At 41.2% G+C, this 18,372-nt stretch overlaps 1 protein-coding gene across 2 annotated transcripts in view; it reads right to left on the bottom strand.

The window, feature by feature from the left end:
- NCOA2 (nuclear receptor coactivator 2) overlaps window positions 1–18,372 on the bottom strand; it is a 1,980,807-nt gene that overhangs the window by 1,064,058 nt on the left and 898,377 nt on the right. For both annotated transcript variants that reach the window (XM_044067155.1, XM_044067157.1), the window contains exon 8: window positions 16,756–16,944. In XM_044067155.1, the coding sequence (XP_043923090.1) occupies window positions 16,756–16,944 (189 nt within the window). The remainder of the gene's footprint in view (window positions 1–16,755; window positions 16,945–18,372) is intronic.

Raw genomic sequence — 18,372 nt, 5'->3', positions numbered from 1 at the left:
TTTATTAAAGAAAAAAATTCTTCTTTTTACAAAATGTAGCAAACTGACTGCTACAAATGTAGCAAACAGCTGCTATAGTTTCTACCCTGCCTGCATTCATGTTTTTTCTTTAAAAAAATTTCTCATGAAATGTAGCACAGTTGCTACAGTTAATACCCTGCCTGCACGGAGCATTACAGCACTCAGGTTTTAGTTTTAACCTTTAAACTGTAATAAACTGCTTGCTACTACAGTTTAGACCACACACAGAGTGCTACAGAGCTCTGGTATGACTGCAAATGCAACACCAGCTACTTACTGCATTGCCCAAACACTGTGCCTGGGGCAATTGCCCCTTTTGCCACATCCTAACTATACTACGGCTACCCAGTACCAGTCAGCTGAGAAAAGCTCCTCCAGAAAATACCAAGGTAAACATGTGCTCACTGAATCCACAGCCATCCAATTAAAAAAATAAAGAATCAGACTAAAAGGATCCAAAGATGTTATGGCACTGTGAGGAAAAGTTTATGAAAAATATGTCTTACATAAAAAGAACATGAATCAGAGTGTAAAGTTCTAAAAAAAAGACATGGTTGTGCTGATGTGGTGAACGGGACATCTAAGATATGACAGCAAGGATCTTGGGTGAAGAGAGAGTAGAGAACTCGAGAGGAAACAAACATGGTCCTGCAAAATCTTAACAGAATGCAACTGAAACGACTAGGAATGGTGCTTAAAAAGAAACAACCTTACTACATTTGATGCTTTGAAAGGCAAGGAGGAACTGGCTAAAAGAAAAAATTCTGAAGGAGGAGGAAGCATCTTCTTATACAGCTAAGACTGAAGAAGTTCCCATTATACACAAGTAGCAATGTTCCCTGCACCCCTGCGATTTCAACTTCTCCATATCTGAACCTCCCCATTGTTACATTGTTCAATTCTTGAACAATCAGGATAGCCTGTCCAATTTTACAGCACCTGCCCAACTGAGTGGTAGCCCAAGTGGATGTAAGAGATCCCATGGCATGTTTTGATAGAGTAGCGGAAGTCTCCCAATGCCCCGGCCAAATATCCCGTAGTCAGTATGAATAACACCTTGGGTCCCCACTGAAAAGAGGTCATTGGTCTAGTGGAGCTAACCCGTTCAAGAAAGGGTAAATAAAAATAAAAAAAAAGTAAAATACAGTGACTTTGGAGCCAAACAAGGATAACAACTGTGGCAAATCTGATGGCTTCTGTTGGGGATAAAAAAGCAGCCTGGAACAAAGTACAGCCTTTGTTATAATTAAAATGCAGAATCTGGACATTCTCTGCATGTTTACTGAAAACTGTAGTCTGGCTCTGGCTTCAGTTCAGAGAGAACAGCAGAAACTTAAAATTTTTAATGTTCAACCTATTGCGACTTTTTTGCTTCTATTTCACTAATGGCTGTGACTTTGCTGGAGTTATACGCTAAATGACACTGTACAGGTGGAGAGGAGTAGTTACATAGATAAACACTGCCAATATTTCTTGAAGGCAGAGGCAAGAATTTGCACACCCAGAGATGTGACCAGCAGTAGTCCATTTGCTTCCATTGCTGCTGGTCACATCTCTGGGTGTGCTAATTCTTGCCTCCGCCTTCAAAAAATATTGGCAGTGTTTATCTATGTAGTCCACAGGGCAGGTTGAGACAAAGGCCACATTTCAGGATGTTGTATGGAAAACAGAAATTATGTGAATTTAATTTTTGTTTAATTTTTTTGCATACTGTCCCTCTGTCATTTTTATTTTACATATTTTCATTTAACAGTGACAATCCAACTGAGCATCAAAGAGATGCTTCTCACAAAGTAAAGCTATTAGCTGTTTTTTTTTTTTCAATCAAAAAGTACCAGGAGCTGGAGACGGTGAGGCTACAGAAGCAGGCATTTAATCAGGAAATGAATGAAGAATGTGCTCGGACACATTTGTTAAAAAAAGCACCTTGATTAGCACTTATAGGGGAACTGGCAAGATGTCCTGTAAAAATAAATAAAAGTTTGATGCTGAGAGAAGCAAATATCTTTGCAGGAAGTTTCTGGCAGCCTTAGTACATTAAATAGAACAGTACACAATTTAATAAATTCATTTAAATATAGCAAGCACGTGTTTTTTTTAAGGATAAAAATCAGTTAGCAGAGAGGACTGCAAACTGTTTTTTCACATCTGGGAAGGGAAACAGACAGGACAAGGACAGATGAAATCTGTGCAACAGGGAACACAGGCTCTAGTGTCTGTTGCCAGCATGGTTGAACCCATTCTTAGAATATGTACAGCCTGTGGGTGTACCTGTCCATTTGGGACAATCTCCCTTATACGTAGAAGTAACTTTCCTTTTTGGAAAGTACATATACTTTGTGTGTTTACAGTGAGTAAGAAAGGGTTGGGGTTTGAAATTGTATTCAGTTTCTTATTTCTTGAGTGCTTTTATTGAAGTGGACCATCTGGGGAAAAACAGATATGAGAAGCAGCAAATGCATACTAGATTGGCCTGTGTGCATGTAAGTTGTTGGAAACATTCAAAACCCATCATGCAGGACATGCAAAAGTAATAGGTTTTTGCCAGAATGACCACCTAATAAATGTTATCATGGAATGTCATGGCACATTGCAAACAAAAACAGAGTACTGAATTAAATTATGAAGAGAAGGGTATGAAAACAAAAACTACAGGAGACATGACTGGATAGAAATGAGCATGTGAATTTGACAAAGAAAGGACATCAGAATGGATATTCAGCAGAGTACTGGAGACAAAGGAAAATGGAGGTAACGATACCAAATGTGACAGATACTCCAATAGTGATAGAAAATGAGAGGAAAGACAATAAGGTAGATTTGTGATATCATGAGGTTATTGACAGGGTAACAGGATAACTCTAGCATGTAATTATATTCCACCTAAAAAGTACAGTTGTGTACACTTACCATAAATGCAGATGCTTGAGTGTATACACTATTGCAGCTATCACACTTGGGTTATCTGCCTGTAGGTAGCCCTCAGTGGGCCTGAATACCAGAGTCTTGGGATTTCTGTGTCGGATGCTGTCGCCTCATCCATGATGTCAGGTTGTCAGGGGGTATAAAACATGCAGCCGACACCATTACATCAGTTTTTCTTGCCCCAGATGTCAGGAGCCCCCAAAATAGGAAGCAATCAAATGGTGTGGAACACCTCCAGTAAAAAGTAAATACCATTTCTATATGATATGGCCAAAAAAAGAGGATAGGTAGAAAGCAAAGAAAGACAGGGGGCTGGAGGGAGGGTAACCAGGACTGCAACAGTGAATACACTCGAACATCTACACATATGATAGTACACAACTGTACTATGTTCTTCGTGTTTCATTGTTGCAGTCATCACACTTGGGTTGATTCCCAAAGCTGAGGAAGGGTGGAGGGAGTCGAGAAGTAGTAGGGCTGGCTAGCAGGCCTTGTAAGACTGCTGTGGCAAATTCAGCTCTGGATTTAGAAAATATAGGTAAGTGATAATGCTTGGTGAAGGTGTGTACAGAACTCCAGGTTGCAGCTTCCAGGATGTCCCTGGTAGGGACTCCCCTGAGAAAAGCTGTAGAGGTTGAGGTAGTCCTAGTGGAATGGGGCCTGATCCCCTGTCGGGTAGGTTTTCCATGGTGTTTGTAGCAGAAATGGATGCAGTGTGCTACCCATTTAGAAATGGTTTGTTTTGAAATGGCCTTGCCCTCTGCTCCTGTAGCAAAGCTGACTAGCAGCTTGTCAGATTTTCTGAAAGGTTTAGTCCTGTCAAGGTAGAACCTGAGCTGTCTGTGCACATCCAAGGAGTGCAGGATCTCTTCCCCTTTATTCTGAGGATTAGGGAAGAAGGTTGGCAAATTGATGGATTGGTATACAGTCTCACTGCACACTACCTTAGGCATAAAGGACGGGTTAGTCTCGAGGGAAACCCTGTCAGCATGGAAAACAATGAAGGGTTCCACAGCCATTAGTGCCTGTAACTCAGACACTCTTCTTGCTGAAGTTATGGCTAAAAGCAAAGTTGTTTTCCAAGAGAGGAATTTTAACTCTGCTGAAGCAGCAGGTTCAAAAGGGGGAAGCGTGAGTTTTCCAGTACAAAGTTAAGGTCCCAGGCAGGGGTGGGTGCTCTTCTAGGTGGCCTTAAGTTGTTAGCCCCTCTCAGGAACTGTTTGATGAGAAGGTGAGAAAATAGAGGTGGCTGAGTATTATAATGAGCTGAGATAGCAGAGGCATGAATCTTAACAGAGGAGAAGGATAGGCCTCTGTGGAATAGCACTGCTAGGTAATCCAGGATTTGAGGTAAGGAGGGCAGTGCTGTGTCCTTTCCTTGAGACTGATTCCAAGAACAATCTCTTTTCCACTTTTCAGCATAGGATTTCCTAGTAATAGGTCTTCTGGCTTCAAGAATGATGTCCAGTACCTGTTTGCTGAGAGTTGCTGGTGGTGTATTCAGGGGATAAGCCAGGCTGCAAAGTTTAGGGTTTGTAACTGCGGATGCAAAATCTGTCCCTCCTGCTGAGACAGCAGGGTAGGGGTCTGATGAAGGTGCCAGGGTGGCACTGTTGCCAGATTACATAACAGTGGGTACTAGTGCTGGCATGGCCAGTCTGGGGCAATAAGAATTGCCCTTGGCCTGTCCTGTTTGATCCTGAGTAGTAATTTTGAGAGGGGGAAAGGCATAAATTGAGAGGTTTTCCCATTGGAAGGATAGGGCATCCACCTTCCAGGCCCTGCTGTGAGGGTTCCTGGTGCAATATTTGCTCAACTGGTGGTTTTCGGGAGAGGCAAACAGGTTCACCTCCGGTGTCCCCCACCTCCGGATTAGAAAGTTGAAGGTGTTGGGCTCCAATTTCCACTCGTGTTGGTCTAGGAGATTTCTAAGTCGTCTGCCAGTGAATTTTGTTTGCCTGGCAGGAATAGAGCTTGTAGATGCACTTGGCTGCTCAAGGCTGTGTTCCACAGGGCCATGGCTAACCTGCAGAGTGGTAAGAATGGGTTCCCCCTGCTTGTTTATGTACCACATAACTGTGGTGTTGTCTATTTTTATCAGCAGCTGTCCTGGAAGGATTAGGTATTTGAAGACTGTCAGAGCATTCTGTACAGCTAGCATCTCTTTTTGATTGATGTGCAGGAGAATTTGGCCTGGGCTCCACTTGCCCTGAATGCATTTGCCTGCCATGTGAGCCCCCCATGCATAGTCTGATGTGTCTGTTGTCAGGGTTTGGGCAGTAAGGGGTTTAGTGAAAGGCAGTTCCTTGTTGTGGCTGCATGCTTCTGCCCACCAAAGGAACTCTGCCCTTAGACAAGGTATAACTGGAATGACTGTTTGCAGGTCCTGAGAATGTTGGCACCAAAGACTTTAAGTACCACTGAAGTTTCCTCATATACATTCTTGCATATGTAAATAGCAGAATACATGAGGCCATGAACCCTAGGGCTTGCAGTGTTTTCCTTGCAGATAGCTGGGTTTTGGTGGCCATTTGTTTGAAGTAGTTGGTCAAATAGACCTGTTTTTCTGGAGTGACAAATGCCATCTGGGAAGTTGTGTCCAAGCTTGCTCCCAGGAATCCAATCTTTTGACTGGGCACCAGTTGTGATTTCTTTTCGTTGATGGTGCACCCCAATGAAGTTAGGAGTCTTTTTACAAATGCCAGGTGCTGAAGCAGCAATTCCTGACTGTCCACCTGAATCAGGTAATCGTCCAAGTATGGGAAAATTTGGATATTCCTCTGCCTGCAGTATTCAATGGCTGGAGCCAGGCACTTTGTGAATACTCTGGGCACAGTAGATAAGCCAAAGGGAAGTGCAGAGAATTGATAGTGCATAGAGCCTGTCCTGAAGCATAGATATTTCCTGCAAGACTCCCTTATGGGGATGTGCAGATAAGCTTCTTTTAAGTCTAGGGTGACTAACCAGGCATGTCTGGCTAGCATAGGGAGAAGCTGTTGCAGGGTAAGCATTTTGAATTTTGGGACCTCCAGAAAGGTGTTGAAAATTGATAGATCCAGGATACGGCACCAAGAGCCCTCTTTTCTGGGCACCAGGAAAAGTCTTGAGTAGAAACGCTGCCCCCTTTGTTCTACTGGAACAGGCTGAATAGCTCTGATATTGAACAGGGAAAGTACTTGCTTTTCAGCCTCTGCCCACTGGTTTGGAGGAAGGTCTGGAAACCCACTTGGGGTTGGCAGTGAATGGAAGTAGAATCTGTACCCCTGGGATACAATGTTTGGGACCCATCTGTTCTGAGTTAATGGACATCCAGTTTTTTGCATGAAGGGCAGCGCTGGGAAGGATAACTGAAAAGTCATTGTGAACTCTTTCCATAAGGGGGTGGCTTACCACTCCCTGTTTTAGAGGTGGGAGCACTCCATTGTTTACATCTCTGCATACCCTGAGACTGTAGTCTGGGTGGCCTGTTTCCCCTGGGTTTGGAGTTAGAAGGCCTGGAAGGGGCAGGAAAGGACCAATTTTTAGAAGGCCAATGCCTACTGAATCTAGGTGGCTACACTTATAAGAATTCTTTAACAGTTGGTATAGATGTAGTTTTTTCTTCCATCTTTTTAAGAACTTCTTCTGCTTTGGTGCCAAACAAACAGTCCTTATTTAAAGGAGCATCTAGTAATTTTGATTTGACATGATCTGGCAATGTTTGTTCCTTCAGCCAAGCATGCCTTCTCAGTACAGACCCAGTGACTGCAGCCCTGCAAGATGCTTCCAGGGCATCAAAGCCACACTGCAAAGTATGCTTACTAACTTGGTTTGCAGAATGCATTAACGCTTGTAAATCTTTACTTTCTGCACAATCTGGGAGTAACACCATTTTTTGTTTAATTAGTTCCATAATATATTGCTGGTACTTCAACATGTGAAACTGGCAATTCAGTGCCTTGATGGCAAGAGTTGCAGAAGTATATACCTTCTTACCCCTTCTGTCTAAAGCTCTGGAATCCCTGTCTGAAGGGGTAGGGTTTTTGGCTGTAGTAGGCTTAATCCCTTTAGGAAATGGTCTCTGGATCCGCAGTAGGATTCTTAAAGAGAAATTTGTGAGAATCAGGTACTCTGCAGTACCTGTCAGGTTTTCCAGGGGCCGGGGGTAAAGTGTCTGGAATACAAATGGATTCCATGAAGACATCATCTACAACATCCAGGAGAGGGAGTATAGCTAGAAACCTGTGCTGAGGTAACTCTAAAAATTCTCCGAGTCTCTTTTTGGACTGAGGGAGTTCTGGCATTCCCAGCGGAAATGCTCTCTTAAAAGTACGCAAGGTTTCACCAAAAGAAAAATCTTCTGGAGGGGAGGCAGAGGGAATGGATTCCTCTGGATCTGAATCCTCATAGGTTGATAAGGGCATGTCTTGATCAGAAGGGTCAGAGTCATCGGACTCCTGGTCTGCAGAATCAGAATGAAACTCAATTCTTTGTCTCTTAGCAGAAAAAGGCTGGCTGTAATTAGGGTAATAAGGTCTTCAGCCATTCTAAGCAATTGTTTTTGTGGCATGGGAGCTTGAGCATGCGCTTTGGTTGTCAGTTTTCTAGGCATAGTGCGTAGTCTGGGCCTGAGAAACTCGGTAGTTTTAGCTAAAAATGAAGTTGTCGGTTTAATTCGAACATCGGTAGGTCGGAATACACCCTCAGAAGCCGGTGCCTGCACAGTGGCTCCAGACCCATCCAAGGTAGAGACATCCGCAGGTTCCATAGTCGAAGTATCTTGTGGCATACCAGACTCTGAATGGTTCTCAGCAGAGGCCTGCGAATCTGTAGAAGCGGGCATCAGGGGCTGCAAAGGCGCCTCACTGAGTACTGTGTGACTGGCGACTAACTTAACGGAAGTGTCGCCGGCAGTTTTTGGACCTATGCGGTCTGTCTCCGTCTTTATCTTTACATTTTTTTCAGAAGATCGGTAGTCGGATGGCTTATCGAAGCCATTTCGGAATACAGAGAACGAGAACGAAAGAATTTAGCGACAAAGATAGCCAGACGACAAATGGTTCGGGCGTTAAACAAGGCACAAAACTGACAGCGAGGGACGTTGTGGTCTGGGCCTAAACAGGTGACGCAGTAAGAATGAAAATGTCAGGTACTTGCTTTCCACAGGCAAGACAATTGTTAATTTTTTCTGACAGCGGTTAGAGCAAGAAAAAAGGATCCCCACCGGGGTACTTAGCTTTAGAAGACTTCAGGTTTGAAACTCGAAAAATGAAAATTTCAGGTAGTGGCTGACCGGCACTTGCGAACTGCTTCTGCTTCAGGCTCATTCTCGGCAAGAAAGACTGATGTAATGGCGTTGGCTGCCTGTTTTATAACCCTGACTTCATGGAGGAGGTGACAGCATCCGACACAGAAATCCTAAGACTCTGGTATTCAGGCCGACTGAGGGCTACCTGCAGGCAGATAACCCAAGTGTGATGACTGCAACAGTGACACACGAAGAACATCACTGCATAACAACTATAAGAATCAATTAGAAGAGGTTAGAAAAGACTGAGGAGAGAGAAAGGAAAGGCAGTACATAAAGCAACAGAGAAAGGACATCTGAATGACTCTTAAGAATGCAAGGAAGTACAGAAAGATCTGGCAGGATTAGGATTTTTGCATGGAAATGTTTGCATATATATTTTTATACCCTATGCAGACTGCAGTGAAATTTTCTTCAAGCAAACAGCAATTACTGGAAGTCTGACAGGAAAGGTAGGGTGACTGAACATTTTTTTTTAACGTAATGAGTTAGAGAATTTAAAAATTCCCTGAATACTTTATGAAAAACATGGAATGGAAAATGATTGCAACAAAGGAAATGATTCTTTAGATCTGGGACACAGGATCGGATTTACTGGCCATAGTAAGGTCGTTGCTAAATTTAATGCTACTGGTTGGGAAAAAAAAAAACACTACTAGAAAAGGAAAAAAAATAAAGAAAAAGCTTAACCAACCACAACTGAAGAATTGACTATTGTAGAGGAGATAAAATAATTGTAGGTGGTATTTTCTGAAAAGAGCAGGAACAAATTACATAAAAATAAACAGAATTTGTGGAAAGAATGCATGCAGAAAAATGCTTAAGAAGAAGAGTGAAATTTAAGGGAAAGCAGAATTTGAGAAAATTATGTAAAGTTGGAGTGAATGATGTATGTTAAAGAAAACATGAATAGTGCATGAAACTAAGGAAAACGAGTACCACATTTAATCTTCTTTTCTACAATTGTGTGGCCATGTCACTTCTTAACCCTTATGAATTTAATAAACATGTTTTTAAAAAATAACTTAACATATGCTCCTTTACACCTTAAAAAGCAGATGCCATTGCCTTTTGTGTAAACCCTGTCCACAAAAATTAGGCAATGTATGTTAATGGATCTGGAGTTTGCAGCGTAGTATACACTAGCACAACATTCTTGGTGCTTTCTCAAATCGGCAGCTGGGACAGCATAGGATCCTTCAGACTTGAAATAATCTTGCAAACCTTTCTATGAAGAGGTTATGTCTCCCTCCTGAAACTTGTGTTGCTCCAAATATACAGAAATATCCTTATGGTAATATCTCTTGCAGTTTAACTTGCATTACGCCTACATGAACCTGCCATTAATAGCTGCTGCGACCATTGACTTTTGTAAAGCCCATCTTAATTTTTCCCTTTAAATCCTGGAACTGGCCTTCTTTTGACTGCTGCAGACTTTGATCACATCACTTAAGTGTTATATGGGAACAAAGTCTCTCTGAATACATCTCAGACATACGGATCAGTGGCATAAATGGAAGTCTTCATCCTTGGACATAGCTTTCCCTGCCTGTCTCTTGAATAATCAGACATGTAAGTAGCTTGACATTTGGGGACATGAACTTTTCTGCCAGTGCTTTACCATTCAATTGTTACCAACATTGAAATAATTAAGTCCCCAGGAAAACACAGAAGAGTGATGAACCACCAATGAGCTTTGAAGGAGAAAGAAAAAAGAAAAGAAAAGGCTAAAGCAGCACTAAAACAAATGTGCGGATTAAGCTGAAGTCCCTACCAAGACTCTTTTTAATATTATGCAACAAAGTATGAGAAAGAAAAAAGAAAGAAAAAAAACTGCAGCAGGAAAAATGAACACTGAGCTCTCCATTTTTGTCAAGGCTGTTCTCAAACTAAGTGCAGATAGGAGTTTCTGTATCTCTTAACACCTTCCCAAACTGGAAAAAATCAAATATTGCACATTCACACACAAAAAATTAAGCATTGTTTTAACAGCTCTCATAGTTTTTATTAAGGGTGACCTATATTTCTGTCCCCCTCCCCTGTACTATTAACTAAATCAGGTGTGTACTTACAATATTGGCTTATGTACAAGAGAACCCTCCCTTGATGGGTAATTCACAATGAGAATCTTCTCCACCGATTACATTTTTGCTTTCTGTAAAACTGGCTTTTGGGATTGTCTGTATTCATGCATATTAAATAATGGAAAACTTGCTCCAAACGCTGCACACTTCTCCCCATGACATCAACAAAACCCTTCCTGCAGATCAAAAAGCAATACAGATTCAACAATAATTCACAAAACAAATCGTACATGAATATTCTTACTTGGCGTAACAGGGAAGTCCAACAATTGTAGCTAGTCGAAGAGGATATACTACAGTCCCTTGAAGTACAAATCTTGAGACTAAAGAGCGCAACTGCAACTGCATAAAACTAAAAAACTGGAGTATACAAAAAACTAAAAGCTGAAACTACAAACACTTACTTTCACCGCTGAAGCTTCAACCCAATAGGGGGAAAGAAACATTTTTAAATGGGATAATTTCTTATATTGGGTACTTTGCCTCTCCCCACCACCCTTATTAACTGTACTAATGCCATGGTTACATAAATGCCTCATACAGAGTTAACACTGCTAGCATTCAAACAGAAACCACACCAGCAGTGATTTTTCTGTGGAAGACAAGGATTGCAAAGTTGAAAATCATGAGATTAATTTGTTGAGCTGAGGCCTCACTCACCGAGACGTTATCAATTAGTACAGTAGCTCTTTTATACTCATGCACTAAAAGCTGTACAGTTCTACGCAAATACAACATAAACACACACAAGTATGTTTTACAGGGTATGAAGGACCTCCTGCATTCTTATGTAGTTGATTTTGACTACTCGCCCAATATTCCCTTCTTTTATACTCACTCAGAGGTTGCTGCCCCTCAGAGAAAGAGTGAGCTATTAAAAATTACCTAACACTGCCTTGCTCTATATCCAGGAGGCTGTGATCTCAGAGAATAAAAACAGCACATTAACAGGACTTTACATACACATATATACATTTGGGAGGGTGGGTGTACATGCATGCACACCAGTGAGAGGTGTCATTGTTTCTATATAGAGCAAACAAACAGGAGCAAGTACTAACTAACGTAAACAATAAAAATTGATAAAATATGTCTTGATCAATATGGTACTGTGGAATTCACTGACACCACATGGAAAGGTAGACATAGTTAATTCATCAAAATAAACATGTAGCATCACACATCAGCTATAACAGGAAAGTGACAAAAATAGCACAATGGGGTGCAATACCCCTTGTATCCCCACACTCCCTTGCCAATGTTTCACAACTCTAACTGGAAGGACAAGGCTCCATACCTTCACTATCCCACAATCGTGCTCTATTATACAGCCTTTTTCCATTTTAATACAGACATCAAAGGAATTGCTCTGCTAATTCTTGTTTTGTCATAACAAAGGGTCCATGATCAGCATGCAACTGAGGAAAAGCTGCTCATCCATAGCAGGACTGATGGAGGGTATTCCTGACCCATCAAGAAGAGTCCTGTGATACATCAGCTAATAAAAAAGGAATATATCATCTATATACAGTGGATATAAAAAGTGTACACACCTCTATTAAAATGCTAGGTTTTTGTTATATATAAAAAAAAAAAAAAAAAAAAGAGAGACCACAATAAATAATTTCAAAACTTTTCCCACCATTAATTGACCTATAACCTGTATGACTCAATTGAAAAAAAACAAAAAAAACAAATCTGTTAGGGGAAAAATATAAAAAACAAAAAACGTACAATAAGCTGGTTGCGTAAGAGTGCACACCCTTAAACTAATACTTTGTTGAAGAACCTTTTGATTTAATTACAGCATTCAGTTTTCCTGGGTACACACCTGCCATCAATTAAAGAGACTCTGATTAAACCCAAATAAAGTTCAGCTGTCCTAGCAGGATTTTCCCGACATTTACTCAGTTGCCTGCTACAGCAAAACCCATAGTTTGCAGAGAGCTTGCATCAAAGGGATCTCATTGTTGAAAGGTATCAGTCAAGAGAAGGGTACAAAAAAAATTCCACAGCATTGGATACACTATGAACACAGTGGAGACAGTCATCAAAATGTGGAGAAAATATGGGACAACAGTGATGTTGCAAAGAACTGGACGTACCTCCAAAATTGATGAAAAGACGAGACGAAAACTGGTCAGGGAGGCTGCCAAGAGACCTACAGTAACACTGAAGGAGCTGCAGGAATTTCTGGCAAGTACTGATTGTGTACGGACAATCTCCCATATTCTCCATATGTCTGGGCTATGGAGTAGGGTTGCAAGACAGAAGCGTTTTCTTACACAGAAAAACATCCAGGCCTGGCTAAAATTTGCAGAACAATACAGCAAGTCTCCCAAAAGCATGTGGGAAAATGTGTTATGGTCTGATAAGACCAAGGTTGAACTTTTTGGCCACAATTCCAAAAGGTACATTTGGCGCAAAAACAACACTTCGCATCACCAAAAGAACACCATCCCCACGGTGAAGCATGGTGTTGGTAGTATCATGCTTTGGGGTTGCTTTTTTTTTTCAGCTGGAACTGGGGCTTTAGTCAAGTTGGAGGGAATTATAAACAGTTCCAAATACCAGTCACTTTTGGCCCAAAACCTTCAGGCATCTGCTAGAAAGCTGAAGATGAAGAGGGATTTCACCTTTCAACATGACAATGACCCCAAGCATACATCCAAATCAACAAAAGAATCGTTTCACCAGAAGAAAATTAAAGTTGTGGAATCCCAGCCAGAGCCCAGACCTAAATCTAATAGAAAATCTGTGGGGTGACCTGAAAAGGCCTGAGCACAAGAGATGCCTTTGCAATCTAACAGATTTGGAGCGCTTTTGCAAGGAAGAGTGGGCAAACATTGCCAAGTTAAGATGTGCCATGCTGATAGACTCCTACCCAAGATGACTGAATGCTGCAATTAAATCAAAAGGTGCTTCAACAAAGTATTAGTTTATGGGTGTGCACACTTATGCAACCAGCTTATTGTATGTTTTTTTATTTTTTATATTTTTCCCCTAACAGATTTGTTTGCTTTAAAAATTGAATTGTACAGGTTATAGATCACATTAAAGGTGGGAAAAGTTCTGAAATGATTTATTGTGGTCTCATTTTTTATATCACAAAAACCTAGCATTTTAACTGGGGTGTGCACACTTTTTTATATCCACTGTATAATATTGAGGAACCCTTCCATGACAGGGTTTATTGGCTGGGTTAAATACCAAATACTCACCAGCAGGACAGAATCATCAGGAGGAACACACACACACACACACACACACACACACACACACACACACACACACACACACACACACAGCTCAGAAAGATAAACAGTGTAATACTGAACTTTCCAAAACCAGCCTACCTTCCCAAGTCATAGTCAAGTCAGTAATGCCCAGGGAAGGTGTAGACCAGAGATCAACTGGCTGCAGCACAGCTGCCTGCAGTAGAGATATTACCGAAGCAAGGACAGGAGGACGGAACTGCTCAGGTGGAGTGCATTTTACAGCAGGTACCATGGGTGATCAGCCATGTGATTAACACTGCTGACAATCCATGGAGAAAGTGTTTGCTTAATGACTACAAGTCCTTTCCTCCCTGAAAAAGAGACAAAATCCCTCTGTCATCTTAAACTTCCATACCTGGTTTTAGCAGCACTGGAGCTGCCAGGGCATGTCCAGTGCGAGAAAGGCCTTCTTTTCCCTAGCTCCTGATACTGTAAACAAAGCATCAAAATTAAACAACTGACTTAGAGACAATTCTAAAATCATCTTAAAAATAATAAATGGGCTTTGTCCTCATGGGCATCTTATTCTTGCAAAGGATACCACGCAGGGGAAATTGTGCAACAGACTAGCACTGGTTGATGAGGGCAGTCGGAATGGGAACTTGCCCTGGGAGAGTCGTGTACCTAACTTGGCACAGGATTTCAATCAAATTTCCTAACTGTGCACTCCCACACCTGTGGCTCTAACTTCCACTTCATACAAGTTTGATATCGAAACTGTAAGGTGCAAGCTTTGGAAGTGGAATAATCTAGTGAACCTTTCACTAGCAAAACCTGCTGGTTCATGTAACCTTGTCTCAGGAATAAAATCCACAGTTCAAAACACCACTCATCCACAAATGGACAAATCAGTAGATCATTCCCCAACATGCAGGTAGTTGATCACTGGCTCCTGATAATCATCTCAGAGCAGGGCATCACAAGAACCTCAAGATGCATCTCTTAGCGTGGGAAATAAGCCTCCTCAATCCCTTCATCCTTAAGTGAAGCTTAGAAATGATTTGTGCTCAAGTCCTCACTACCTGCGGGAAAGTTAACCACCTGCAGGGCTCAGAGGACCAAATAAACATTAGCCTAAACTTGAGAAAACTCATGCCTTCCATGTTCTCCAAATGACTGCCCTACTGGCAATTCACCAACACCTGAGGCTGTGAGGAAGAACCATCCACCACCCTTATTTTCTATAGGCAAACAACTTTTTAGTCCTTTGCCTCTGAATAGCTAGATTCAATTTCTTGACATGCGTAGCAGCTGTTGAAGTACTCTTTTCTCCATCGGTACATGCAATACCACTGAATGTTTTGTCTTGGCTGTTAATCAGAAGGTCACATAGACACCTGTTGTGCTGTTTAGGTCTATGAGACGTACTGATAACAGCAAGGACTATGGCCACAACTGTGTGGCAAAAATTGCTGGGCTCAAAAGAAGAGCATGGTTGCATACTCACAGCACCACGTCAGTGCATATACTGCAGCAACCATACAGAAATCCTGGGAGTGTGGGACTTTACTCAAAACAAGAAAGGGTCATATTCTGACTGATAGAAGAATATATGCAATCAGTGGCCTATCAAGGAAGGTCCTTGATGTCAGATCTAACGTACAGAACTGTTACCAAGCCATTTTTCCATTCAAAACCCAGCTTGTAAAGTCATAGTTAAACCAAATAAGGGGGAAGTGGAGTGCAGAAAGTAAACACTATTCATGTTCTAAAATTACACACAAGTTTGTTAGACAAATAGTTCTTTAAAGTACCTAAATATTCTGACCATTTTACGGAGGTAGGATTTTTTTTTAGTTTGGAATTTGATGGATTCATAATTCTTATGTATGCAGAACGCAATTCTGTCTTTCCTGCAGTCTCACCTCCACAAATGAATCTGCCACAAAGCAATCCAATTCGTTTGTCTTTGAATATCTCCATCAAATGCCAAGGAGAAACAATGCCCTTTGCAAGACAGCTCCCCACAGGCAGTTTAACAAACTCATCTGCTCCATTAAACTAATACGTTGCAGCTTTCCATAAGTTATGCAGTTGCACCAAGAAATTTTGAAGCTTGCATAATGATATTATTCCTTACACCTTGAAAAGGTTTATTTGTCTTAAAGGTGCATGGCCTTTTGCTTCCTTGTACTGCACTGTTCCACTTAATGTGTCTCCAAAAGCATGGTTCTACAGGTACGTATGCACAATCTGTCATGTGAATCTACAGTACTTATCACAGCCTATATAACATAGGCAACACAGAGCAACTGGTTTCAAATTGCCTGCGACTGTGGTAATTGTTTGAAATGTCAGGACCCACTTTAGTGAGTCCCATAATGCTAAAAGTGAATGGCAAAAAAAAAACAGATTTATAAAGGAATAAGTCTGAGATGGCCATTTCTCAGAATATTCCATTTTCTCCAAGGTATGACAATCTTGGAGTTAGTATATCAGGGATGTGAGGGGCTTGCTCCCCCCCCCAATCAGAGAGTGCAGGTGGGGCTTGCTCCCTGCAAAAAGATGTATAAACAAGAAGAGCGATGTTCCGATATTCTACTTCTCCTGCATGTTCAGTCTTTTTGACATGTCAGCATCCAGTATGAGTGCCACATTTCAAAAGAGAGCAGTCTGTAGATGGCAGATAAAATTCTGTCATTTATTAAACAAAACAATATGCAGTATATTTCTCAAAATAAAAGAAGCATCCATCTTATGAAGGCTCCTTTTAAGTTTTGCCACAAAAATAGCTAGAATGAGTCCCTGTAAACAAATCATGACCATTTTCCACATTAAGAGTTACAACTGGGAAAATTAAAGCCAACATTCATCAAATATTTAACAACATATGCAGCTCTCTTCTAGCTTTTCTAAAACAATTACCTTTTCTATGTGCAATATTCTATGATGCAATAAACACAAGGCTAAAAAATAAAATATCACACAGATAATTTAAAACAAAATCTGTGCACAACCAGCAACAGAATAATTAGTTTTTTAATGTTTTGTTCACATCATGACATCTACTGCATAGCAAAACAAAGGTTTGAAAATGGCTGTTTGACAATATAGACAGCTAAACGTCACTCAGAAAATACCAAACACAAAGTAAAAATGATGGCAAAAAAGACTAATATTTACAACATACTAGGATCATTTTAGTGTTTAACTAGCCTACCTTCACCTTCCTCTTTGATGGACTTTGGCTGGGAAACAGCAAAACACTGCATATTTTCATATTTCTGGTGTGCTTCCTGGTTGTCATGGCCTTCCTCATCGGAATCAACAGGTGGCTTTACCAGCATGCGACAGATGAAAGTGTGGCTGTTTCTTCTTGGATTTTCACTGGGCCAAGGTACACCATTAACTAGGTGAAGAAATAAAAAATGTCAAATCAGTTCACAAACATGTTTTTTTTCTGATCATCAGCAAACTTAAAGCTACTTATTTAGAACATACAACTACTCAAGAAGTGACCAGCAAAGCAAAAAAAAAACAGCTCTTCACTGAAATATTAAAAGATCTGAGGCTTCAGTTACTTCCAACTAACTATAAGTGCGTGTTTTTGCTCTTATACTGCATTTTTAATTTGTATTTGCATTTCATTGTCTGTCTGAATAGGCTGAACTGCTTTTTTCCACATTTTACTGTATACTGTACTAGTTCAACTGCAGCATAGCTCAGTTCTAGGTCTGCTGTTTCTGGGTCCGTTTTGTAACTTCTGAGCATCAAATTCAAGCCATCCTTGTTGGTGAAGAACCTTCTGCATCCTTGTGGGAGAGTGCTATGTGGGTCCCATCTAATAGAGGGTGATTAAACTAGAGCTCAGAGAGCATCCTTATTGGCTAGTCTGAGTTAATAGGGTTATTTCTTGATTTATTTAAACCTCTCGTTGGTGCTGGTTTGCATGTAGCGCACCATTGTGCACTGCCACGTACTGGTTAGACACATATTTTGCTTGTTAAATTTCCATCAGTTCTTTGTGGCCCTCTAGGGGTTTTTTTGCAGTCCTGCTCTACTGCCAGGTGGAACACCAAGCCTAGTCTCAGAGGTACCAACACACCTCTCGCCCACTAGCCATTCCTAAGTGTGACCTCTCTTCCTGACCATATAAATTTATCTAACACTATGGACGGACAATTTCCCACAGTTTCTCCAGCCAGCTTTGTTGATATGGGCTTCCTGATGTAGTGCAGCAACTGTCTCATGTTCACCGACAACCTTCTACTCCATGTCCACACAACATAACATGCGAGAGATTCAACTAAATTAAGAATCTTGAATCCATGCTCCCTCACACATCAGTCAGTGCATATGACAATAAGCAGGTTGTCAGCATGCACACCTCACCTCCTACTCCACACAAACACACATCACACACACCTACATACGCAGAGGTCCTCACCAGAAAAATACCTAAACACCAGAGACCTCCCAAACACAAGCATGCTACACATAATACTTCCTCTGCAGGACACAAAACACATAACAGCTCACGCACCAGTTTCTCACATGGTAAGCCCTTAAGGTAAACCACAAAACCAAACATATTAGTCATAGGTGATTCCATCGTGAAACACAGAGATGTCCCTCTCACCAGGCTGATAAAGGAAAAGACCACAGTCTGCTGTCTTGACAGGTGCTAGGATCAGCCATACCACACATGCACACAAGTCTCTCAACAATAGGTACTGTTATGATTCGGTCACAATCCATGTTGGTGTGAATGACTTGAGACGTACCTCTCTAAACTACATGAAGAGAGACATAACTGAGCTCTCGGATTAGGTTTCTC

The sequence above is a fragment of the Protopterus annectens genome, chromosome 3.part1 (assembly GCF_019279795.1).
Source record: "Protopterus annectens isolate FY-2018-M chromosome 3.part1, PAN1.0, whole genome shotgun sequence".
NCBI lineage: Eukaryota > Metazoa > Chordata > Ceratodontiformes > Protopteridae > Protopterus > Protopterus annectens.
The sequence above is the reverse complement of the archived record's forward strand: the minus strand, read 5'-3'. Positions and strand labels throughout refer to the sequence as shown.